The sequence below is a fragment of the Podarcis bocagei genome, assembly GCF_964188305.1.
Source record: "Podarcis bocagei genome assembly, chromosome: 10".
NCBI lineage: Eukaryota > Metazoa > Chordata > Lepidosauria > Squamata > Lacertidae > Podarcis > Podarcis bocagei.
The window spans coordinates 22123364-22150062 of record NC_138135.1 but is presented as its reverse complement, the minus strand read 5'-3'; the positions used below and the strand labels follow the sequence as shown (position 1 = coordinate 22150062).

At 46.7% G+C, this 26699-nt stretch overlaps 1 protein-coding gene across 3 annotated transcripts in view; it reads right to left on the bottom strand.

Moving 5' to 3' along the window:
* Positions 1 to 1338: 1338 nt before the first annotated feature.
* Positions 1339 to 26699, bottom strand: part of WASHC1 (WASH complex subunit 1) — a 54755-nt gene continuing 29394 nt past the window's right edge. For all 3 annotated transcript variants that reach the window (XM_081210280.1, XM_081210278.1, XM_081210279.1), the window contains exons 3-11: positions 15740 to 15851; positions 13294 to 13440; positions 9946 to 10082; positions 7963 to 8098; positions 6955 to 7159; positions 5572 to 5718; positions 4684 to 4842; positions 3936 to 4004; positions 1339 to 2130 (exon numbers count right to left, since the gene is read on the bottom strand). In XM_081210280.1, coding sequence (XP_081066406.1) covers positions 1979 to 2130; positions 3936 to 4004; positions 4684 to 4842; positions 5572 to 5718; positions 6955 to 7159; positions 7963 to 8098; positions 9946 to 10082; positions 13294 to 13440; positions 15740 to 15851 — 1264 coding nt within the window. In that variant the 3' untranslated portion in view covers positions 1339 to 1978. The remainder of the gene's footprint in view (positions 2131 to 3935; positions 4005 to 4683; positions 4843 to 5571; positions 5719 to 6954; positions 7160 to 7962; positions 8099 to 9945; positions 10083 to 13293; positions 13441 to 15739; positions 15852 to 26699) is intronic.

Sequence of the window (26699 nt, the reverse complement as noted above, 5' to 3'; positions counted from 1 at the left end):
GGGAGGAGAGGAGTGCTCTTCTATTTGTGCTAGACAAGAGGTGCTCTGTTCCTGAGGGTAAGGGAGCAGCTGCATCCCTTGTGATGTATCCCTTGTTCATTAGTTCCTCCCCTTGCATATTTGCACCAGTGGTGGTTCTGGCCCCCCCCTCTCTTGTCATCTCTAGAGATAAGGGCTGCCACGCGTCTGGATTTTCCCGGACATTACAGGGATTTTCATTAGTGGAACTGATGCACTTTGTCCTGGACCCATAGCTGTCAACGTTTCCCTTTTTTAAAGGGAAATTCCCTTATTCCGAATAGGATTCCTCACAAGGAAAGGGATAAGTTGACAGCTATGCCTGGATCTCAGACAAGTCAATGGAAAAATTGTGTTTTTGGTTTTTTAGAACTGGCTCAGATGGGAGGGAGAGAAAACCCAAGCAGAGGTTTTGGAGAATTGTAGAGGTCTGTTTTAAATATGCTTTAAAGCGTGAGAAGCCAAAGCTTCTTTCCCCTTCCCCTCTGCTCGAATGTGACCAACTACAAAGTGAAAGAGAGCGAACGTGTGTCAGGAGGACACTGACTGGGGTCACTTCAGCTTTTGAAGCTGTAAGCCTGGCTGATGAGAAGTTTAAACTGAATAAATCCTTTCAGCAAAGGGAGTGCTAAGCTTTCAGCTTGCTTATCTGAACTTTAAGCAAAAAAGTTCCTGTTGTCAGAGCAACAGTCACAGGACTGGTGAAGTAGTTACTGGTCCATCCAGGGAAGAAGACAAGCTGTGTTTACGGGGGGAGAAGGAAGAGAGTGTGATCCCCTTTTTCACTTTTAAAGCCTCAGGAAAGAAGGCACAGATCTTGCATGCATGCAAGAACTAAAGAACGGAAGGCTTCGTTAAACCACTTGCTCCTTACAGCCCTCCATGCATTAAAAGTGGGACCCACCTTTTACAGTTCCTGAAGTATTATATAAATGGGAGACCATAGCCATTTGATAGCTAAGAACTCCCGGCCAATTATACGTCCCTGTTAAAGATGCATCCAGCCGTTAAGTGCTCCCCAGAGCAACTAGAAAGAGCTTCCACTGCCTTAACCTAATGTGACCATAAGCAAATGTAATCTTTCGTCCACAGTTAATAGAGGGTAAGGAGAAAGGGGAGAGGTAGATTTACCTCCTGTATATGATGATCTCCTATTGTTTGGGGGCACAGAAGAGAAAACTGGAGAGTGAGGGTTTTTATACTACAGTAGTGTAATTAAGCTTCTCCTGTGGCCATTCAAATGGGGCAAGGCCTATGTGTGGTGTCTCAAAAAAGCTTAGCTCCGCTGGCTGTAAAAAAAAAAGTGGCATCACCCCTGTCTTCCTGGGTATCAGATTTTTAATTCTGTCTTTTACAGTCTGCACTGAAGATAAATAGCAGAAAACAAATCAGCAGTTAACTTGCATTTGACTTTTAAAAAATCAGTACTCTATTGCATTGACAGGTCAGGGTGCTGCTTCCTTGCACAGCCGACTACATAGAAAAGTGGGCTGAGAGAGAAAATAAAAAACCTCTCCCCGTCCTTAGGCACCCTTAAAAGCACACATCTCTCCCCCCTGCAGGCCTCAGACCAAGGAGGGAAATGTTTTTTTGCTGACCAGAAAGGCCTTGATGATGCTCTTTCATGCAGCCCATCCCATTGCAGGGGCAGCTCTTCTCAGAAGTAGAGAAAATAACCTGACTTTGGTCTTCTGAGCATGAGCAGCAGGTCCTGCAGAGAGGGCAACTTGAGATGGTTCACACAGCTGGGCGGAAGCAGCAGCTGTCCATCAATAAGCATACTTGGCAAGAGTTAGAAACAAGCCAGAACGGGGAAAGACAAACATACGATCTCTCGATGACACCAGTGTGTCCCTGACCAGAGGTTGCCTCTCTCTTACTGAAGCGCTTTCTTCAGCCCAGCAGCCGTCCCAGGTTAACAGAATGGAAGTGAACTCACAACAAAGTCCCGAAAGCAGATCTAGGACTCCCAGTCATCTTCATCCTCTTCGCCAGCTGGCTGCTGGGGTGGCGGCAGAGGGGGGATTGTATCAGAGATGCGGCCGAAGGCGCCCGCTGGCACGTTGGGGGTGTTGCTGTCTCCTCCAGCTGCAGGCCCTTTGCCGGAGATGCCTGCGTTGGGAGGAAAGGAAAGCACACGGTGCATGAAGGCAGCCGGTGAGCTAGAGGGCAAGGGAAGCAAACTAGCTCAGCAAACAGAAGCAGGGTGAACCGGGAAGCCGCCTGTCGAATCCTGTGCCAGTCCCAGGAAAGGAAGGCTTAAGGCAGGGACAGAGAACCTTTGCCCCTCCAAGCTGCTTTTGCACTATAGCTGCCCCCTGTCCCAGCCAGCATAGCCAGTTGTCAGGGGTGATGGGAGAGAGAAATTCCTCATTACGGGCTTAATGGGAAGAGAATGCCTCATAGTCCACAGAGAACACCATGGTCAGGCCTGGGCCTAATTCTGTAGCAAGTGTTTTGTCTTGCCACTGCTCATGTTCCCTTCTTGGGAACTCAAGAACAAAAGTAGCCTGCAGCATTTGGGACTTTAGAGAAAAGTATTATGCAGGGCATGGAGAAAGAGGATACAGAAGATTTTCTCTTTCTCTTTATCTAACACTAGAACTTGTGGACATCCAACAAGGCTGAATGTTGGAATAACTTAGGACAGGTAAAAGCTTTAAAAGGATTTTGGACAAATTCATGGAGGAGGAGGAGGGCTGTCAGTGTGGAGGCAGTAATTTGTCTGCGTACCCATAAACCATGGGCAGGGCAGAGAGCTTTTGTGCTCATGTTCTGTTTGCTGCTTTCCTAGAGGCATCTGGTTGGCCACTGAGAGCAGGATGGTGGACTAGATGGGCCACTGGCCGGATCCAGCAGGCTCTTATGTACAGCCATCACAGCCAAGTCAGCCAAAAGCAATCCGGTGTTGCATCTTCCGTGCTATTTTGCTGCACATGGATTTTCAAACTGTTGCAGTGAGTTTCACATTAAGAAACACAGTTGGAGCCTGTTTCACTTGGTAGGGGGCTGCAGATCTTGCTCCCAGATGTAACAGATCTGGGAGCAAACTGAATCGTTGTGGTGGGGAGGCAAGAGAAGAGTCCTGCTGTTGCAGTGCACCCACTACAGAAGTCTTCTAGTTGTGCTTGATTTGGCAAACCCTGCCAATCTTTTGGGAGTGACATTAATACCTTTCTAGTACAGATGAAACCTAGAGACGGCATGAATTTTCATAGCAGGGTTGGGTGCATCTGGTTTGAACAGGTCAGCCCCAATTTAAGCGAAAGGGAGCCATCCATTGAGCATTGCTCCACTCAAGCTGGGCTTGCCCCTTGCCACCCCTGCTGCCATGCCCTCCCTGCGCCTTTCCCCCACCCAAAAGGGCCTTAAAACCCTGGGGAAGGAGGAAGAGTTAACAAGCAGCAGAGGGCAAGAAGAGCAGCTTAGCTGGGATATCTGAGTGTTCATATCCAACACTTGAGAAACCTCTTGACATTATCTGAGTGACTGATTAGTTTGGAACACTTTGAGAATCCAAATTCATTTTGACAGGGGCAAAAAATACCTCCTAACAGCAAGCCACCCAGTTGACAGAACAGAGCAGCAGGTAATTCTGCTAGTAGGCATGAGACCCTCCCTCTGGACAGGAGGGTGCAAAAGTCTCATCTAGTCCAGCATTTCCCACAGTGGCCTGGGACGTCGAGTGCACCTGACCCCCCCCCCCATAGGGAATCTCTCTCTCACACACACAACTGATTTTGAAGGTTTGAAAAAAGTACTGGGGGGGAATCTAAATCTACATAATGTGTAACTTGGCTCTGAACCTCTTGATCAACTGCAAGAAGAAAGCCATACTTTCTGCCATCAGGAGGCTCCCTAATTTTTTGCCTTGCTAGAAACCTGCAGAGGGAACAGTTTGATGCATCTTAACGTACCTTTGCGTCGGAGGACCAGTTTGTTGAAGAGATCTGACATGAGGTCTCCACCCTGCCCTGTGGCTCTCACTGGGGGGAAACAAAACCACAAATACAAAATCAGACAGACAATAATGGAATGCAGAAAGTAGCGGAAGTCTGCTGGCAAATATATATATCGCTCTGAAAGTCGATAGCAATACTTGTATACAATACATGGGCAGGGCTATGAGTGTGTTGCAGTGCCAAAGGAGCACAGAAACCAGGTCCAGAGCTTTCCTTTTAAAAAGCAACAAGGTTCTAGCTCTCGTGGCTGGGCAGATGGGGACAAAACCTAGCATTAGTTAACTCAAACCCCCTTGTGCTTGCCTCCCTGCCACCTGCCCTACCAGACCAAATGGGCCCTATTAGCACCACACAGTTTATTTGAAACAAGCCTAAGGAAATGCAAGGCTGTGATGTAGCCCAAGCAGAGAGTGAAGAGGGCTTATAAAAAGGCTAAGCCACGTTTTTAAGAGGCCACTTCCTCTAACCTGCCTCCTTGGTTCTCAGTATGAGAATGCTTCCCGTAATAACCTTTCTAACCAGCCAAGTCATTCCTAAGGAAACGCAGTAATGTAGTCTTGCAGTTGGGAGGTTAAATGTGGTCAGTAAATACAGGGCCCAGTCTGCTGGAGGGGGCACCTTAGGCTCCGCCATGTTTGATCCCATTTGACACAACCCATTGGTTCTGACTGGGGGGAAACAGAACGGGGAGAGCAGCCAGCACCTTGTTCTTGCTCCTTCTGCTTCTTCTTTTCCAGCTTCCGCTCTTTGACACTGCGGAGGTTTGCCTTCCCAATGCCGCCAGCCTGGCGGATGGACTCCAGCAGAGTGGCCCTGCCGCTCGACGGGTTCACAACCTCCTTTGGCGCCCCCTGAACAGCAGCTGCAGAGAGGGAGAGAAATGGGCTCTTCAAAAGACCCACAATGTGGTCCCCAGCAGGGACTGCATGCCTGAATTGGCTTTGGGACCAGTCTAAAAGGATGCGGCAAGATGCCTTGCTAAAGAGCTCTGCTGTTTTTGCCCTGGGAGCTTTGGAGTTCTCGTGTCGTGGCTTCCTGGGCATCATATGTTAAACCACTCCACTCCCTCCCTCAAGGTCCCCCTGCTCTCTAGGTGCAAATCCCAGGGGAGGGACCAAGCTCAAGAAAATCTCCTTTAAAGGAGAGGTCAAGCTAACTACAAATTTAACAAATGCTGGTGTAGTGGCTAGAGAGACTGAGCTGCAAAGCAGGAAGTCCTCAGTCCAACTCTCACCCCAGCCCTGAACTTGCTAAGTGGACTTAGGCAGGCCACTGTCAGCCTCAGCTCCTCCTCACTCCCTCTGCACCCCAAATCTGTCATATGGGGGACAGTAATGAGCAGGGGTGTGGAACCTGTGGCCCACCAGATGTTGCTAGGCTCCAACTCCCATCAACCGCAGCCAGCATGGCTCAGTGGTCAGAGATGATGGGAGTCGAGGTCTAGCAATATTCCCCACCCTTCCACCTGCAGGTTAGCCACCCCTGTTGTAAGAATTACAATTAGATTGTGCAGATTCTTGAACACATGAAAAGGCTATACAATTGCATTACAATTCAATCTTCCAAATAACCCAGAAGCGTGCCAGCTTACCTGATGCTGCTGCACTGCTCTCTTTGCTCCCTTGAGACTTGGAGAGAGGTGGGGCCTGAGGAGGGGGTGGGGGAGGTGGGGCACTCGCAGGGGGTGGGGGTGGAGGTGGGGGAGGAGGCGGTGGTGGGGGTGCATCCTCCTGAAGATCTGAAAGAGGGACAACGGAATAAAGATTAACAAAATGAAAGGGGAGTGCAAACGCAAGCCCTCTTTCCGCAACACTATGTTGAATGGTTTCTTTAAATGTAAAGGTTCATCACTGTTCCACCCGATGTATGTGTCTTTAAGGGGCCAGAGCAAGGGCCAGAGCAAACTAATGAGACCCAGCTTTACAGCTGTGAAACATAGCAGGTGCTGCTGAGTTGTACTGATTAAACTGTGTCAGGAATTGGGTAGAGTATATAAGGAGCAGCACCTAGCTCTCCCATTACACTGGGGGATGGGTTGGTGGTTGGGTCTGGTTTGTTGTTGACGTATTTAGTGTAAATGGAGTTTTTGTTTTTCTTATTAAAACCTTGTTTAAGTTATTTTTGAGTCCCTTTTTAATGCATGGTCTCCCCAGCAAGCTCTATGCAGCGCTACCATACTGCAAAAAGCCAACACACTAGTCCTCCCCCCTAGATGGAGGCTGCTGAGGCTGTGGCCCTTTAGCTCTTACTGAACTACAGCTCCCATTGCTCCTGACCACTGGCCATGCTAGCTGAAGTCAGTAGAAGGGAGTCGCCAACATCTGGAGCACCACAAGTTTCCCAACCCTGTCCTGGATGCGCCTGAGTTTTCAGTTCTGCAGGCCTTTAGGACAGCAATTAGTTGTACCCCCATGTTTCAAGAAAAAATACAATTATCACACAGGCGGGGGGCGGAATGCAATAGTAATAAGTCACAGAAGGAAATGGTCTGACCCCTCTGCAACCAAATCAGACACTGTCACAATCCCAAACCTCCTAAGAAACAGGACCACCATACAAGTCAGCCCCAAATCACTATTCCCCAATGTTCACCAGAACCATTAAACTAAATCAAGGGTGTTCTGGGTCTAATTCTTTACATCAGGAGCAGGGATCAAGGGTCATGAGCTAACATCGGTATGCTCTCTCCTTCCACCTACATTTCAGAAACAAACAACAAATAATGTAGAAAGTTAGCAGACCTTGCATAGGATTCTACTTAAGGCAAGAAGAGCCTGCCGGATCAACCCAATGGCCATTCTCACAGTGGCCAGCTAGATGCCTGTGGGAAACCTGCAAGCAGGACCCCAGCACTAGAGAACTTGCCCCTCTTGCGGTTTCCAGCAGCTGGTATTCAGAAGCATTGCTGCCCGTGACTGTGGAGGCAGAGTACAGCCATCTTGGCTGGTTAATGGCAAAAAAGGAGGAGGAATACCTTGCCGGAAGGGCTCTGCCGTCTCGGTGCTGAAGGTGGGGAGATCCAGTACAACGGGACCAGGAGCAGAAGGCGCAATGCCAGGCCCAAGGTCAGCACTGTACATGAGGTCAGCAGCGATGCCAGGCAGGTCGGGCAGATAGGAAGGCACATCTATCTCGGGCACCTGCCCTAGATCGGGCACGTAGAAGTAATTTTCAGCCACCTGGAATATACACAAAAAGTGAGACTATTAGTTGTGGTTAACAGCAAGATACACACACACACACACGCGCGCGCGCAGGACAACCAGGAGGAACATGGGGAGAAACTGCAACCAGAGCCTCCCTCTTCTCAGAACCTGGAAAAATATGTCATGGTATGATAAACTGGTGTTTCTTTTTTTAATGTACATGCTACTGGCCCTCGCCGGTTTCTTGGCAAGCTCACGGTGACCTTTCTCTGAAATCAAATGTGAGGTAGTTAAGAGCTAACAACAGGCCTCTCAGAAAGGTGTGGGGAGGCAACGGATCTCTTTCAGAGGACACCCTCATCACCAACACTTGGATCCCAGCCCTGGGAAGACGGGCAATTTGGAATCTCTTCACCTGCACCAAAAAAGACCACCTTCCCCTCTGTGAACCTCCCCAGACCCCGAGAGAAGTCCTCTGAGGTCCTCCTCTGCATGCCACATCTGAGGGAGGTGTGGAGAGTCATGACAGAATGGGATGTCTCTCCAGCAGCCTCCTGCAACTTATGGCAGGCTTTCCCCAGAAAGCTCTGCCTGGCACCAACCTGGTCATTTCAGCATCAGGCAAATGCATTTTTTTTTCATTCCTGGGCAGCATCAGTGATAACAACAGTACTGTTAAATCTGTTTTTAATAATTTTTGTGTGATTTAATCACTGCAATATTATTCTACGGTGGTTATAAATCGCTTTGGGACATTCAGAGTGGGAAGCAACGCACACATTTAAGAAACCTAAACCTTCCCTGGCTCCTCAACCTCACACCCCAGAATGTCTCACCTGCTGATCCAGCTGTCCTCTCTTGGTGATGGAGAGCGGGGCATCGAAGAGCTTCTCTTCTGTCTCTGTCGCTAGAGCCACATGGGTCTTGGTTACCGCTCCAGCCAGAGGATCAAGGAAAACATACTTCTTGTAACTGGCCACAAAGGAGGGGGGGGGGGAGAATCACATTAGTCCATCTCAACCAGAGCACAGCAGACTCACGCAAGCAGGAATGTGGGGCCAGACTAAAACAAAAATGAGTTCCTGCTCCAATTATCAGGATTTCACCTTCTTGCAGACTCCACAGAGAGCCAAGAAATGCTGCCACAAGCCTGAACCTGCACAGATCTCCCTCAAAGCAACACAACAGACAGTAGCTCTACCTCTGATTTATTGTAGGATAACAAAACTTATTTGAAAAATTTAAAAAAGAATTTCAAAAACAGTAACCTTGAAGAGTCAGACAACAGCAGCTCCCAAGTCAGAGGAAGATTTGAAACATATCTGTATCTTCACTTCCTTAAATTTTGTTCCTGCTCTCTAGCCAGATCATCATTGCTCCCATTTTGCTGATGAAAAACTAAGGTTAAAAGATTCTACCTTGCCCAAGGAAGCCGCAGCAGACAAACGTCTAAAATCCTGCTCACAATTAATTCACTGGGCCACAAAACTGCATAACATTGCACCAGCTAGGGCCCAAGTCAAGGGCAAGTATTCTTCCACAGGCATAGAGCAGGAACTGAGATCCGAGGGTACCATAAAGGGGAACGTGAAAGAGCAGGGACACATCTATCAACCTGTTGACATTTCTCCTGCTCAAACCTCCCCTCCCCCTCCCCCTTCATTTCTTACTTTTTATACTGTTGTCCAGGGCAAATCCAGTGCCCCAAGAACACACCTCTTTCAAGTGCACATGCAGCTGGTGCTTCAGAATGTTATAAGCACAATTATTTATGAGAAGACAAAAAAAGGGGGGGGGGAAGGAACAGGAAGATGGTGGGTGGGAAGAAGGAGGGAGGAGAATCCGCATAACAGGAAGAGGCTGGGAAGGAAACCAGGCTTCAGATGGGTGGGTTTCACAGGGAGAAACAGGACTAAGGGGGGTTCAGGTGTGGCTGCTTCAGAAATAAAACAAGTTCAGCAGGTGTGATGCAGCTCTGCCTTGCCCTAGCCTGTTTCCTTTAAGACAGCCACATTCTCCAGTCCTTCACTATGTCCATTAGAAAAGTCACAGCTCCTCCTGAGAAGCTGGCCGTCTACAAGGAAAGCTGGACCACTTGGGCAGAAATCAACACTGAAGCTGCCCAATCTCTTAATTTCCAGATAGATGTCGTCTGCGCCTTCCTGGCTATGTGTAGCCTCTCTGACTGGCTACCCTGGAGTCACATGTCAATCAGGAGCCCATCCAGGCTAAGAGCCCTTACAAATAAAATGCTGCCAACAATCCTGCAACCAGCTGCAGGAGCTGCCAGCTTCAGAGATTACAGTGTGCTGTGTTTGTTTGCCTAGTTTAGAATGAATTAGTCTAGTTCAGTGTTTTATTACCCTTTGGATTGTGCACGCTCTCTGTTTCTCTCCGCTTTTTAAAAATGCACCTCTTAAATAAACTGCTTAATTGGATTTCTGGGCTGTACTGGTTACTGGGCACACTCAGGTGTTGGCTGTCCTTCATGTTGCTTGGACTATTTCATCTAAAAAAGGTACGCTACTGGTTTAACGTGTGTGGGAGATCAGAAGGGGTGGTGGGCCAAAGGGACCAGGCAGGAGACTTTGAATTTGGCTGGCAGTCTTCCCAAGAAGACCACTGTAAGGAAGTGAGAATCCTTCATCCCTTGCCATAAGTGAGCAGTGGCAAGAAAAGAAAAAAGGAGGGGAGGTTCATCTATGGTAGTGAGCTACCATATTGGGTTGGGGCTGCAGGAGGGTGTCAGCGTCCTTCACAGCAGGTATTTCAGTCCACTTGGGACTAGCAAAAAGCATCAATTAGCAGACAACACTTACAGGTTCTCTGTGGTATTGAAGAGCAGCAGAGAACTCAGAGAACTAATATTCCCAGGGAGGCTTCCGAGACCTTCTTCTGCATCGTCTTCCTGATGGACTTTTGCAGTGACACAAACTGGGAAGTACTTCAGTTTCTCCTGCAAAACAGAAACAATGCACCTGTCAACAACGTAGACGAGGCGGTGGGTTCTTTGCCCATTTCCCAGGAAATGGGGTGCCACCTCTGTCTCTCAAGCACATTGCACTGCTTGCCACACTTTCTCTTGGGTTGAGAGGGGTGGGTGGGTCAAACAGTATTGCTCCTTCCCTGTGCACTCTGGGGTTGCCTTTGAAAGAGACATTGCTCCAGCTCAGGGAACCCCCTGTGAGGTCCCTGCCAAGGTTGGAGGGCAGGTTTTCCGCCACCCACTCACTGCAACTCTGTCCTCCAAATATAGCACTGCATTCCCCGCTCCCACAAATGCATAGGAATGATTACAACCAAGTACTTAGATGGAAGAGAGGAAGATGTTTCCTCTAACACTTCACAAGTAAAAAAATCAAAACACGCAAGCTGGCCTCCCTGGCCTCCTATCCGAGTTCACCATCTCACCTATTCCAAATGCTGCCTGCCATGTCTTCTTTGACTCTGCAGTAGCCTCCCCTGCTCTCTTCCAAATGGGTGATTTGGAGGTGGGGGGGAGATTAAAGATATAGGGGGTTTGGTTGGTTAAAGGTATGAGTAGTTCAAAGTCTTGTGACCAGCATGGAAGACTGTGACCTGAAAACCTGAAAGATGACTTGCCACTGCATAGATCTGTTAGATAGCTCAGATCATTTGGGGAATTTTGCCCATGGCACTGCAGCCTTCAGAATATCACAGGGTGGTGACCTTCAAAATATTCATTTTCCCACCATTGCTCCTGCACTGTGGAATGCTCTTCCCTTTGCTGTACGTTGAGCAGCACAAATCAGGTGCTTCAGATGTCTTGTAAAGACATACCTTTTTGCCCAGGCTCTGTGAGACCCATAAGACTGGGCCCTGTTACTACTGAATTCCTGCTTCATCCGTTTTCATTATGCCACTGAACTTGTTTTTATGTTGTATTTCTGTTTTATGGTACTGCTTTATTGGAAATATAGCTATATCTCCTCAATAAAACTCTCTCTCTCTCTCTCTCTCTCTCTCTCTCTCTCTCTCTCTCTCTCTGTGTGTGTGTGTGTACACATATATACCTAGTAGTGCAGCAATAAAACTGCTAGTGCATTTGCAAAAAGCTAAGCAGGGTTCCATATGGTTTCAAATTGGATATGGTTGGACTAGATGACTCTCGGGGTCTCTTCTAACTCTATGATGCTATGATATATGGTACACATACACACACACACACTTTTGAGTAAGAAAGAGAGAGAGACTCTGTAGATAAACTGAAATACACTGAGAAATGAACATCTTAACATGTTCCAAGGTAAAAGGAAAGGACGAACTGTTATTGGGGAAGGGGTCAATAAACTTCAGAAATAAAACCTTCCCTCTGAGCATTAATATTCATGCACCAACATTTAATTTTTAAGCACCACAGAGTGCTGATGCCTTTGCTAGCAGCATTCCCTGTCCTCGTTTAGTCCTGGAGCAGCGAGTGGTTGCAAAAGCCTCCCTTTGATAAATTTCAATTAGCACTGCATGCATGCCACTCTGTCTGATGGGTCTCGCTTCGCATCTCTCATGATGCTGTAGCTTCGCACTTGCCTCCCCGCTATAGCATAGGTGTGATGGGTTCAGCAGGTATTCAAACATTAAATGGAGAATTATACTCCACTGCGGTGCTAGCTCTACAGAGGTCTTCCCAACTCGTACTTTCCGGATTTTAAAATGAGCCTTGCACGTGGGAAGCGAAACAGACTAGATTGCCCACCCAGCCCAAAGCAGCAGTGGCTCACTAAAATTCTTGGCAGAGATCTTTCGCCGCCATCTTTGATGTATCATAGTATTTTATTATTCTTTTGGAAGCCGCCCAGAGTGGCTGGGGAAGCCCAGCCAGATGGACGGGGTATAAATAATAAATTATTATTATTTGCTAACTGATACTCTTAACTCAGTGGTGGGGAGTGTTGTTTTTGTTTCATTTCATGAGAATATGTGAGAATTGAATGGCCATCTTTGTGAGGACTAGCGACATGCTTCCAGATATGCCTGCTATGTGTCCTTCAGAGAGAAGCACATGGCATATTTTATCAGCCTCCCTTTGAAAAATGTCACTGGCAGACTCCAGCTGACTAGCGAGGGCCAGAGGGGAGCAGCTGGGAGCAGCCCTGCCTTTGGGTGGGCTAACAAGCTCTCCGCACACTTCCCATGACTTCCGAGCCCAGTCTGAAATATTCATGTCACTTTTTACTGTGACAGACTCTGCTTCCATTAAACTGCAGGAAAGTTTAAGGCGCTGAATAATTCAAAGGCAGCTTTATTTTTGGGTTCTCTAGGAAGGAGGAAAGAAAGAGTGCACCCAGAAGCAGTTTATAGTTGATCTCTGGTCTGAAAAAAAGAAGAAGAGTTTTCCCATCTGTTCCAGGTCCCAGAACTGCCTGTTAGCCACGTCCGAGGAAGGCAGCATCACATGCTGGCACTCCTCTTGAGGATAAGAACGTTTCCCTGGCTAAAATAAGACCTGTAAAATGATTGGTGAGCTATATTGCTTGCCACTCTCGGGTACTTAACTGGCTGATTCTCCGCAGCCAACAAGGGAATCCCAGAGGGAATCCTAAGAGCCGGAGGAACTGCCAGTTGCATTATAAAACTTACTTGCTAAAAGGAAAAATACTCCAGGTTTGTGGGCACAGACTCTGCTTCGGAGGCTCCAATGTTCTAGCGAGGGCAGAACACTCTGAAATGGAGCTCCTTGTGAATAGGAAGCTCACGTTATGGAGAACACTTTAAGAACTATCCAAAGAACTTCCTAGGCATAAGAATTTGAAAACCTCCGGACCAGAGCCTGGGAGAAGTAGACAATTACCAAGGGAACTGAGAGCTTCTTTCCTCTCTTCTTCCTCAGCCTGTCCGTGTGGGCCCCAAACAACTCAGAAAGCAGTTTGTCCCCCACCTCTGGGTGACACAGTCAATAGGGCACACGGACGCATGTATGCGCATGCACGCACACACACTTGCCACCCTGATTTGGTACCCTGGTACAGCAACAGGGGTAGAGAACCCCCCGGTTCTCTGCCATACTTCTGATTCCCTAGGGTTCTCCTAATGCTATTCCTGCCGCCCCAATTAAGGCTTTCATCCACACATCCCAACCATTCAAAATCCAAACCCAAGAGGAGTCCCATCCCTGCGGATACAGGATGCTGCCAAGCTGTCTGCCTTACCTGCAGAGTTTTCTCATCTAATACTCTGTGCTTGCTCTGAATCTTGCGCCTTGGTCGTTTCTGCGCATCCAGGTCCTCAGCACCGGCAAAAATAGAGGAGTACTCTTGCAGCCGCTCGGGAGCAGGGTATTTGGAACTGGAGAACACCTGGGAGGACAAACGCAAAGGGAGAAATAGAACCCGAACAGGAAAAGGGCATGTTGCCTGGACACATGCAATGTGGCGATGGAAAGTGAGCACATATGGGATCAGTCTGTTAATGCAAAGTTAGGACTCATGAACGGCATTTGGGTGCTTTCAATTCCTAGCTTTCAATTCCTTACCAGTGCAATAAACCTACAAGTCATGCTGAGGCACTCTGGGATATGAAATATACTTGTAAAGAAATCACTCCCCCTTTTTGACTCATTTTAAAATGGCTTTTTATTGAGAATTAGAGTACAGTCTCCACTGAGGGGGAAAAGCTCCATTAATTAGTTCATCTTGCCACCTGTGGGTGTCTGGTGCCAAGGTCACGATGTACAGGAATTAACTGAGCAGCTGCATGGTCAACCTGAACGTACAGCCTCCAGCGATAGAGGGGAGATGCCCCAAGACCCTGATTGGCTAAGCAAAATCTACCCTTCTCTATTAAAATGGTCTCCGACTTTGGTCTGATGGCCCTGGCTCAAAGAAGGGTCGTGAATTGCAACCTCTATGCAGGCCTGGGTGTAGCCTGCTGCCTCAGTGGGGCCCATGACTTTAATGGTTGGTATTAGGGTGAGAGAAGCTGGCTTTGTTATTTCCTCCTCTGCACTCGAATTCCTGAATGCATTTTTGAACCGTTAGCCTTTTCTTAAAGGTAAAGGGTAAAGGGAACCCTGACCATTAGGTCCAGTCACGAACGACTCTGGGGTTGCAGTGCTCATCTCGCTTTATTAGCTAGCGCACAGCTTCTGGGTCATGTGGCCAGCATGACTAAGCCGCTTTTGGAGAACCAGAGCAGCGCACAGAAACGCCATTTACCTCCCCGCCAGAGCGGTACCTATTTATCTACTTGGACTTTGATGTGCTTTCGAACTGCTAGGTTGGCAGGAGCAGGGACTGAGCAACGGGAGCTCACCCCGTCATGGGGATTCAAACTGCTGACCTTCTGATTGGCAAGCCCAAGAGGCTCAGTGGTTTAGACCACAGCGCCACCCGTGTCCTTAGCCTTTTCTTAGTTGTCTTTTATTGGCAGTGGGTTTTATGCTTATACCCTCCTGAATAAAGTATTGCACTTATCCTGCTGTGGCTCTAAATCTGGTACCTGGGTGCTTGGTGTTATGCTGTTGAGTAACTGTGGGCTTGGGGCTCAAAGGACAGCGATTGGTCTGTCTTTTGCCTCTGAGAATCCCAAGGATGTCCAGAAAGAGCCTGAGTTTCCCCTGGCTCAGGTGGCAGCAGGTACTACCTGGCAGGGTTGGTTTTTATCCTGGTCATTCAGCATCTCTCTTCCAAGGAACTCCTGAGTAGGTGGGGTTGTCTAAGGGCACCCTCCCAGGAGAACCCTTTACAACAATGCACTTAGTGGACTCAAACTCATAGGCATAATATGAGAATGGAGCACTTGCAATGTAACTAGTGAGACCCCTTGTGGGTCAATGTGATTCCAGACAGGGGAAATCAGTTTAAGCCATGTCTCAGCTAACAGTTCCCCAGTGACTGTGGGCGAGCCCTCATCTCTGACTTCTAACACTCAAACTCAGCCATTTGCCAATGAAAGAAAGATAGAAATACTGCAAGGCACTTTATGCACTCAGGGAGGAGGAGAAATGTGGCAGAAATAATAAAAGAGAAGAGGACTTTGGAATATTGGAAAGCAGGGGCATCTATTGAGGAACATCCTTTGGGCTCAGTAATGCTCTAGGATTTAATAGGAGAAACTGAATTGGGGAGATTAAAGGCAATAGAATTCCACCCCCACTCCTCCAAAAAGAGAAGAGAGGCTTGCTGCAGATGAACTTAGAGCTGTGCAGTGCTTCAGCATAACAGCTCTGAAAAATTCCAAACACCTCGAATTTGTGGTTGTAATGCCCTGCATTTTTCTGCCAGTGAAAACTTCCTCTTCCTCCGACCCAAATCAAAGGATAACTAAAGTCCATAAAGGGGACACTGGTGTTACATATAGGGCCCCAACTCCCAGCAGCCCCAGCTGGCAAGGGCGATGGTCAGGGATGACGAGAGGTGAGGTCCACCAATATTTGGAGGGCATGACATTGGCTTTCCTTGCATGCGGAATATATTTGGACCATCAGGTCAGGGAAAACATTTCTTCCAGTACAGAGGCCAAGAGCAGGGGGCGAAATCTGGACTGGGCAACTGCAAGAATCCACCAACACCAGATTCCAATATTTAATAAGTTGGGCCCTTTAGTCAAACCAGTGTGAGGGATTTCAGAAGAGTAGCCACAGCAAGCATGCGGTACCTTGATGGCTTTCTTGCTGCCCTTTATCTTCTCGATTTTGGCTTGAGCAAGGGTGACTCTCTCATCAATAGCCCGCAGCTGTGTCCAGCTAGCCTCCACTTGCTGGGAAATCCTAAGAAAGAATCCAACGTTCAGACGAAATACTCAACTGTTAAGCCAACAAACCACTTAACTGCTCAGCCACCTACACTTTTCAGACTTTTCCTGTGGCCTCTGAAACCAGCTATTCTTGCTATTTCTGCATTTGTCTGCAGCAGGGGCGGGGAACATTCTACAGGCTGAGGGCCGCATTCCTTTCTGGGTAGCCTTTGGAGGGCCACATGCCGGTGGTGGGTGAGGTCAGAGACAAAAGTGGGCAGACCAAATAATGCAAAATTTACCTTTATACACACATTCACACACCCCTCTTTAACCTACGTCTGGAAAAACAAGAGGCGTTATCAGAGTTCAGGCACACATTCTGGCTGGGCAAAGGCCCTTTGAGTGTGAAATTGGGCTAGTGAAGGATGTGGCCTGCAGAGAGTTCCAAGGGCCACACAGAGAGGGCTGGAGGGCCGTATTGGAGTCCTAGGCCTGAGGGTCCCCATCCCTGTGCTACCATCTGGCAAACATTTTAGCTTTCTTGGATCTCAATGTGGTTGTTTACACTGTCCTCTATAAACCACCTCCAAGATTTGGCAGTGCTGAGTGACCAGGCGAACACTTTGCTTGTGTTAGATGACAGAAGGATTGAGAAAGCGACAGGGTTGAGGGTCTGACAGTGCTTGGTTTTGTTTTGATGGGAAAATATTAGAATCCAGCTCTGCTGGAGTGGCAATGTAGTGGGCAGGCCAAATAACTAACATTGCTTCATTTTGCACCTGCCTTTACTCCCTCCCCCCATTAAGAAACCTACCCCTCCCACCCAAATTTAATCCTTCCGAGCTTTTCACCAGTGCCAGCAAAATCTCCGCCCGAGGCACATACAAGTGCTCAAACTGCATATAAGATCCCCAAGTCAATAATCCAATTGTTGCTGACTAAGGGAGGTTACAAAGTGATTGTTACTGCAGCCTTGCTAGGGCAGCAAATTCACAACACATCTGTAGAGAACCTAAAAATAAAACCAAGAAACTGAGGGATACACACTGTTACTTCTGCACTGCATCCTAGAGTAGGCTCTATACTTACAGGTGTGACTATGAACAAGAAATTTTTATTTATTTCAACCATAGTTTGGAACTTTCCCTGCTATTTACTGTCATTGTGTATTTGTAATATTTCATAAAATATTGAAACAAGAAGAACACTTTGAATTCGAAAGCTGCCTCACAGCGAACAATGGCACCTCCAATAACTTCCACATGAAAAGGAAAAAAACTGCACAGCTGAGCATGCCAGCATCATTTTACCTTTTCATTTTCGAATGAATATGTGCCCTATTCCAAGTCAGACTAGCAGCCCGCCCACCCAAGTTCTATCTACTCTGAATGGAATAGGCTCTCTGTGGCCTTCGGGTCTGATATCTTAAGATCCCTAAACTCAAAACCCAAAGGACTAAACCTGGGATCTTAAATATGCAAAGCACATGCCTTTAAGCCTTTCACATTTTAACTCCTGGGGTAGCTCAATTGGTAGAGCAATGAGACTCATAATCTCAGGGTTGCAGGTTCAAGCCCTGTGTTGGGCAATAGATTCCTGAACTGCAGGGGGTTGGACTAAATGACCCCTAGGATTCCTTACAACTCTACCACTCTGTGATTCTATTATTCTTCCTTTCTGTCCTCTTCCCACATGATACTGATATTGTTGCAAGGGTTCTCAATCCACAAAGGAAGCATGTCAACACTCAGAGCACCAGGGCAATGAGTTGTGACTAACTGAAGCTCCATGGGGTTCAAACAGGAATTAAGGATGAAGACAGAGAACATTTTAATAATTGAGAAGTCACCACATCATGCATATGACTACTTGGCAAGCTGGTCACTGGTATTGCCTTCCTCTTCCTGCTCCTTAAATTTCTGATCAGATACAGAAGCTTGCCAAGGTTTCCTTCCCAAGTTGCAAGCCAATGCAGATGAAGATGACTTACTTCCCAAGTGGTTACAGGGAATCACAACCACAGTGTAACAGGATGGCAAAAATTACTTGGCAAACAGTCATCTGCATGCACCCCAATTGTAGTTGGGCTGTGATCCGCAATGCATTTTATATTCACCTTATACTATATTTAGGGCTTCCTTGACTTAACCAGCTGGAATGCCGTGTTATGTCTCCTCTCTAAGTACAGCCTGAAGTTCTGCTATGAAAAATCAAGGATTCCTTTCAGGCGAGTCTTAAGGACACGTTTAGAAACAGAGAGCGGCAGAGGTCCTTTCTTTAAGAGGCAGATAAAGGTGTGAGTCCAACCTACAGTTCAAACAAACCAACATCTGCCCCCTTTCTCTGAATTGCAAAAGCACTAGAATATAAATCTGTTCAAGGCAGAAGGACAGAGAGAGTGTGGTGATGGGGGGAGCACCGATAAGGGTCTCAGATGGCCAGGACTCTGTAGCAGAATGGTAAACAGCAGGCAGCAGCAAACCAGGGGAAACCCACAAACAAGACCAGAGCACGAGAGCACATTTCCCTCCTGTGGTTTCCAGCAACGGGTATTCAGAAGCATTACTGCCTCCAATTGTGAAGCCATTGCTCTGCAGGCAATCTGTCCAGATCTTTGGCAAGAGAGTGATCTCACCCTCCCCAGGTAGCCCGCTGGGTGGGGAAGGAAGGAAGGAAGGAAGGAAGGAAGGAAGGAGGGCTCCCCACCCCCCATGCTCGGCTCTGGTCCCCTTTCAATTTAACCCTGAGGGAATGCAACCTTTAACAAGAAAAGATTCCTCGTCCCTGGTTTGATTATTAGAGTATCAACCTAAGACTGGGGAGACCTGGGTCCAAATCCCTACTTCAGGTCAGTCACCATCTCACAGTCAAATGCAAGGATAGGGAATGTGAGGTTCTCTAGATGTTGTTGGACTACAGCTCCCATCATCCCTGACCGCTGGCTATGTTAGCTGAGGCTGACGGGAGCTGGGAGTCCCAACAGGTTCCCCAGTCCCGGCCTAAGAGTCGCTATGAAGGCAAAATATGGAACAGGAAGACAAAAGTGTATGCCACCCTGAGCTCCTTATACAATCATAAAGTTGGAAGGGAGCTTGAGGATCATCTAGTCCAACTCCCTACAATGCAGGGATATGCAGCTGTTCCATATGGGGATCGAACCAGCAACCTTGGCGTTAAGACTTTGAAAAATTATCCATGTTCAGCTTCCATGGACCACTGAATACCAGCAGGTAAATAGCAGGGCATGCCCTTGTTGCTGTCATGCCCTTGTTAGCTGGTCCTTCAGAATCACCCAGTTAGCCACTGTTGAAATCAGGATGCTAAGGCTTGATCAGGGTAGTCAACATGGTGGCCTACGGTTGATATGGACTACATCTCTCAGGATATATCCATTGACCATCCTGTCTGGAGCTGATAGAAGTTAGTTCACAACATCTGCTGGGCAAAACATTGGCTACCCTTGGACTTAAATGGACACTGGATTTGTCTGTTTGGCCTCTTCATAAGCTCCCTATTCTAACCTGTATACAGATGACCAGTGCATTTCCAGAATCTCCATGCTTTATGGCAACTTTGTCAAGCCATACTCTTAATGCATAAGTGAGAGCATAACTTTGTTCATCGGTGATCTTCACAACTATGCAGTGCCTTTTGTCTGATGGGATAAGGCACCGATGCTCTGGTAGCAGCTGTTGCCCCTGGATTTGATGCATGCAGTGATGGAAGAGGGGCCTGAATAAGATAGAGAGGCCATATTAGGAGTTAAAGAGAGTGAACTCCAGTGTGGTTTATAAGGTCTTGGATTCACAGGGCAATACAGGGCTAGGGATGGCTCAGAAATGAAGGTCAGTGTTCACAATTAATATGTGCCAAACTGCTCGATAAACAAGAGACCAGCCGGCACTAACTGCCTGAGGCAGATAAGTCATCGAAGGGTCATTTGTAATCAGTAGCTGGGTCCTAGGCAGGCACAAATCGACTAACAATAACTCACTCCAATAAAGAGAGGGCCCCCGAAAGAATGGGAGGAGGTTAGGCAATTACAGCTGAGCACCAGAAACGTCAAGGAAAGCTGCGAAGTAGACCTTCCCAGAATACCAAGCAACTCCAATTTCATGTCTCAAGTAGAAAAGTAAATGATCAGTCAAGGAGAAAGAACATTACAGAACGAAATGAGAAATGAACAGCACAAGAGGATAAAACAGCTCAAGTATTAAATGACTGTCCCCCTAAGACCTACTGCATATGTATAGGATAGAGCAGTAAAAGAGAGGGGGGGCAGGCGAAGGGAAAGGTGGTCTGTACAGCTGCCAGCCTTGGGTGCTGAAACCAGTCGCCAGCAGGAATGCCCTGTGGTTTTGCAGGTTGGCAGACGCCAAGCATAGGAGCTCCTGAAGCCCATCTTTCGTACATGCAAAATGGCAGATTAAGGGTGAGCACAAGGCTGAATTCCAGACAGAAACTATTGTGTACACACAAACTCCCCGACCTCACAGGTTTGGGTGGCAACAGTAAAAAGGGGGAATTGAAGTATAGACTCAGCACTGCGGTGGGCAGAGAGGTGTGTGTGTGTGTGTGCGCGCGCGTATGAGTTCAAGAGTGTGGGGCAGCCACAGCACTACTGGGGTGCAGGGCCAAGAATGAATTTTCATTTCGTTTCATTTCACTTTTAATTTGTATGCCGCCCTTCAATATTGCTATGCACATGGTGACTTACAGCATCAAAATATACCACAAAGAACACACAGCTTATAATAATCTGATTCAATACAAAAGGTAATAATAAAACCTAACTTTAAAATGAAACGACTTATATCAAATAAAGTAATATTTAATCATCTATTGGAATATAATAGTACGCTATAAAATTAACTCTCAAAACATCAGCAAATGGTAATTAGAAATTCACTCTTGATAATTACAATACTTACTAAACTATGAATAATAAAAATAACTGCAAGTCCCAATGCATAAAATGCCACAATAGATACAAAACCACATGGAGGATGGAGCAAGCTTGCTTTCTCCTGCTCCAGAGGGTAGGACTCTGGAAAGGAGATTCTGACTAAACAACAGGAAGAACTTTCTGGTGGTAAAATCTGTTTGACAGTGGAATGGACTTCTTCAGAAGTTTCAGGACTCTCCTTCATTGGAAGTTTTTAAGCAGAGGTTGGATGGCCATCTGCCATGGATGCTTCAGCTGTGATTCCTGCAGTGCAGGGGTCAGACTAAACGACCTTTGGGTGTCCCTTCCCAACTCTAAAATTCTATGATTCTCTCCTTCAAGCATGATACCAGCTTAGACAGCTGCTGTTCCTGTGTGGAGGGGCAGAGGGAGGCCGGCAATGGCTTTTCAGAGTCAGGAGAGAGTTGGAGACATCGGTGCCCTTGGAGAGTGCTGCACATTCAATAAAACCCCCGCACAAAACTTCTTCTATACAGTCAATTATTTGCTCGTGAAAGCACAGAGGGAAACAGCAGACACTTCCAATTTATGGGTGATCAGGGATGCATTTAAAGACCATTATAAATGCCAATTTTCCCTCAAAAGTTTGAAAGGCAACAAATTATTGTATGTGTGTGTATTTTCCCCACAGGAAAGCCAAATAAGTTCAAGTGTTCGGTCACAAGGGGGGAAAAACATCCCAGCCCTACTTGTTTGCCTCTTCCCCCCCTTTCACATTCAAAGCAGCTTCTCCACGTCTTACTTCATGTCTGAGTAAGTGCAATCAAAAACTTGACGGGTAGAATTCCCATGAGGGAAAAACGTAATCAAGATTTCTTCTTCCACCCCCATTAAGCTATTGGCGATTATCCTAATTAATGTTTATCACACTTTGATTACTCCTTGAGCCTGATTTGCAGGTGCTGAAATGCTAGCAGACAGTCCCACTTAGGGAGGTGCTAAACTGCCTTGTGGGGAATTGTAAAGATCAGAGCTGTCAGGCTGCACACAGGCAGACATAAAGACATCTCACCCATACACTTACCAGTACATGGAGAAAGGGTGTGTTTTTTTCTGCAGCAGATTCAACAGGGCATGTTTTCACCCTATCTATTTGCTTTGATTTCCAAACTTTACATTTAAATTGAGTTGCTCCCCAGAGTTAAAAAGGTATCAGTTCGACTTCCGGGTTAACACCATCGGCGAATGGCGGAGTTCCTCCGACCAGAGGAACTGGCTCTGTGGAAACTGGGTCTTCCTGCCGCGGCGAAGGTGGGGACCCGCTAGAAATCCCAGGCGCAGGAAACCTGGGAACGTGGGGTTCGGCAGGGCACCAGGAGCGCCCCCCTACGCACCAGGAACCCCATTTTGGGGCTCCGGAGTGAAGTGGGGTGAGCGGCGCGGTGCTGCGAACTGATTGCTACTTTCACGGAGTGAAGCCACACAGCCATTGCCGGAGAGCGCTGACTTTTTCCTGTGGACAATTGGATTTAAAACAAGTACTCGTGAGTAGAAACGGAAAATTGGATCAAGAAATATCTTAATTTGGCACCGAAGCGGGAAGGTTCAAAACAGGAAGTCCGCCTTCCGCTTTTTGTACATAGACTGAAGCAAAAACCTTGTAAGCTAAAGCCTGGAAAGTCATTAAAAAAGTTTAAATTTCCTTCATTTATAATTACTGAAACCCCCTTGGAAGCAGGAGAAAAGGGGGGGGGACTTTGTTTAACGCCTGCAGGAGAGGGAGTGAAGAAAGATAAGTTTCCACTGTCTCTAACCTGGGAACGGGGTGTCAGAGACAGAAATTCTTGGAGAGGTTCATTGCCTGTGAATGGAATACTTTGACAGATAGCTAAAGAAGAGAAATAAATTGATTCCAATGTTGCCTTCTGCATTCTAAAGAAACAAAATATCTGAAAAATGAAAGTAATTTTCCTTTGTTGGACTTGCCTTAAAAAAAATGGATACAAATAGAAATTGTCTCCTCTGGAGGGAGCTTGCTAAACTGTTGCTGCAGTCTACTTGAGGACTCTACAGCTGTCAGATTAAGATCGTGCGACCAGTCCTTTTTGACCTTGACTAAATATGAGCTGGGAGGAAGTTTTGGTGCTTGCTTTATGCAAGACAAGTGCCTTGCTGGAACAGATGCATGAGAAGATGGATTTGATGAATGAGAAAATGGATTTGATGACTGTTGTGGTTAATAACTGTGGACAAACAGGGAATATTGATACAGAAACTATTCAGGGACCAACTCAGGAACCTGTACTAATTGGGCAAGTGCAGAAGATAATGGAGGAGGTTGCGGTTGCACCTCAAATAATACAAATGGAGAGACCCGAGGCCCTACAGGAGCATAAGCTGCTGTCTTTGAAGATTGAAGTTGGAGTCGGCCAGGGGGAGTCTGGAGCTGAGGAGGTTCTTAACTTTGGAGAGACCTCGAAATATGTTTTTAAATATTTTTTGGACTACACTGATAACTGTGGGGAGTGGGACTCTGGGGAATGGGCTGGTTGGATGAAGGGAGACGAAGATAATTTTGGGTTGGAATCCCCCAGAGACCTACTCCCCAACGAGAAAGGAAAGAAACTAAGAAAGAGACCAACAAAAGACAAGGAAAAGTGCAAGTATAAACAAGAAGAAGATCTGCAGAAGGGACATGGAAGAGACTTAAGGGCCTCGGACATTAGATTACCAGGTTGATGGACTAGATGGAATGGACAGTAAGGACTGACACGACCCGAGACCAGGAAGAAGAGACGTTGGATGAAGATTGGAAGAAAATTTATAAAGAATTTTTCCCCCCTAGGGAATTAGTCTAAAATTAATGAACATTAGGGAAAATGTTGGAATGCAACTATATGACTCTAGTAGAAAAGATATCAGGAGTTATGTATAATCGAGTATTAAGCGTTAAGCTCTAAAGTATTTTTTTGGTAAGATAAGGTTAAATAACTTAAGGTAATTTGAATAACAGAATATGGGGAAAGGATGGAAAGGATTTGTTGAGTTAATTAATAGGTTAAATTGTTAAGATAAATTAGTTAGTAAAAATTGAGAAAGATGGAAAGAATTTGCTGAAATAATCAATCAAACTAGAATACAAAAAGGGAGGTGTGAGGAGGTCAATGAAACAAGCAAATGGAAGTTAAAGATATGTAATATGGGATTTGTGTCTCTCCCCCCCCCCTTCTTTTTTATCTTTTTGCTGTATTGTTGCATTGGTTTTTATGTCTTGGTTTTTTTCCTTGTTTTCCCCCCCTATGTATTGTAGTGTTGTTTGTATTTTTTTCTTTCTTTTCTGTAATTTTGAAATTATTACTAAATATTATTTTTTTAAAAAAGAAAAGAAAGAAAAAATAAAATAAAAAGGTATCAGTTCTCAGACCTCCAATTTTTAAAATATCTTCTTCATGTTGCTCCAGCAGGGAAGGGCTACATAATCTTATTGTTGCTGGCATCCGTCTGTCTTGAGCGACAATGGAGTGCGCCTCCAGAGGTGAAATCAAACTGCTCCTTAGCAGCACCAAAGTGACCTCCCGGGGTGGAAGCCTGGGCGAGTGTGCCTGGAGGTCCAGGGCTGCCCATGCGACAAGACCCCCCTCTTGGCCTCGCTGATGTGGTCCAAAGGAAAGTAGAGCAATACATTTGGCACCAGCTTGGCTGTAGCAGTTGCCAGAAGGAGATGTACAAGACGCCATCCAATTGTCTTAGGGACTCCATTCCAGATTTGTGCAGGGTTTACTCCATAGCCTTTCCCCCCCCCAAAGATAAGCAGTAAGACAGCGGAGGTTTACAACCAGAGCTTTCCTTCTCCTAGATGGGCTACCTTCTCAGGTTGACGAACCCCATCTGCCCCTCACTTCCCTCTACAGCAAGTGCACGCCTCCTTGACCACTGGACGTACTACTGGATGGTCTATTCTGCTCAACCGGTCAAAGCCTATCTTTTGCTTGCAGGGGAAGTTCCTAATTCACCGAGGGTTTGAGACCCATCGGCTACCCTCACCTGGTTTAGCCGTCCAGTCAAAGCCATTCTTGGGATGCGGCCACTGTCACATGCTGACAGCTTCTAGTAGCCACAGGTGAGAGCTGAGTGCAGGGCGGGGACCACAGGTGGTCAAAGTACCCCAGAAAGAGCACAAGGTGTCCCCCAACAGAGGTACTCCTCCTCCCCTAACACCCCATACACCCTCTCCGTCTTACGATGCTCAGGTAATGTCAAACATCCTAGGCCAGGGGTGTCCAACTGGTCGATCGCGATCAACAGGTCAATCCCCAGATTACCGTGGTCGATCACAGGATCACTCGCATTGCTTGTAAGCCGCTCTGAGCCCGGCCTTGGCTGGGGAGGGCGGGGTATAAATAAAAAATTATTATTATTATTATTATTATAACAATGCCTCCGCCCCCCTCGGTCTTTCCCTGCATTGCGTTTAGTGTTCGTTCCTTCTTGTATGCTGTCACACTGTGTTCGTTTGTTAGCAGATGCTGTTGGTGAGCGATTTACTTTAATTCCGCACACTTACTGTTTTTAAAAAGGGCAAAGTCAACAACTTTCTGCTCCTCCCCTAAAAAAAGTTCAACAACCTCGACCTGCCCCCCTAAAAAAAAAAAAAAAGCTCAACAACTCTGAACTCCAGTTTTTCCCCCTGGGAGTTGGATGTCCCTGTCCTAGGCCACACTGAATGAGTCCACTATGCAGCTCCTTCCTCCAAAAGCACTGCCCTAGTTTCTGGGAGGGGGTAGGGAGAACGATGGACACTGTTTCCTCTGTGCAGTTCAGGGCTCTTTAATGACATCGCCTTAAGAGCACAGGATGGAGCTGAACAAGGGTTAAGTGGAAGATTTTTGGTACTAACATACAGTATAAGGGCCCTATTCAGATCAGGATTGGGTTACCTGAGAGACCACCTGCGTTCTGCAGGAGAATTTCTCATTAAAGACCCCAAAATATCAGTAGCTCACTGCACAGTAACTGAGAGCAAGGCTTTCAGTGTGGCTAGAGAATCCACTGTGTGTACTTTCCAGAAACTATTAAATACATTTTGTTTTGACACATTTTTCCAGCTAGATTAAAAGGTGCTTATTTTGCCTTAGGTGTTCATTTTTGTTTCTAAGCCTATTTTTAATTGTGGTTTGTTTGTTTTTTGGTATTGTGGCTGTTTAAAGGGTACGTTTGTCAACTGCCTTGAGATGGATATACAGTAAAGGTAAAGGGACCCCTGACCATTAGGTCCAGTCGTGACCGACTCTGGGGTTGCGGTGCTCATCTCGCTTTATTGGCCGAGGGAGCCAATAAAGGGTCCGAGGGTCGAGGGTCATGTGGCCAGCATGACTAAGCCGCTTCTGGAGAACCAGAGCAGCGCACAGAAATGCCATTTACCTTCCCACCAGAGCGGTACCTATTTATCTACTTGTACTTTGACGTGCTTTCAAACTGCTAGGTTGGCAGGAGCAGGGACTGAGCAACGGGAGCTCACCCCGTCGCGGGGGTTTGAACCGCCGACTTTCTGATCAGCAAGCCCTAGGCTCTGTGGTTTAACCTACAGCGCCACCCGCGTCCCTTCTGAGATGGATATAAAAGACAATTAATAATATTAATAATAATACCCGAGAAAGCAGTAGAAAAATGGAAGCCTTTTTCGCAGCAACGAAACACCTTTGAGAGACCAAGTTTCTACAGAGCACTAGTTTAAATGGGTCTGGGAGAGAAAATCTACGGTGATTCTCGGTATGTTTATCAATTCTGCTCATAACCTTGACGGGGAACTTCTCTATTGATGCAGAAACAGTGATGGAACAAAGCAAGATCTCATCTGACTGTTTTGACGAATTAAACGTTGTAAAATTGACTTGGAAATATTGAACAGACAGTTACATAAGTACACAAAATCTATCATTCTGGAAAAAACAGTTTATATACATTTTGCAAGTT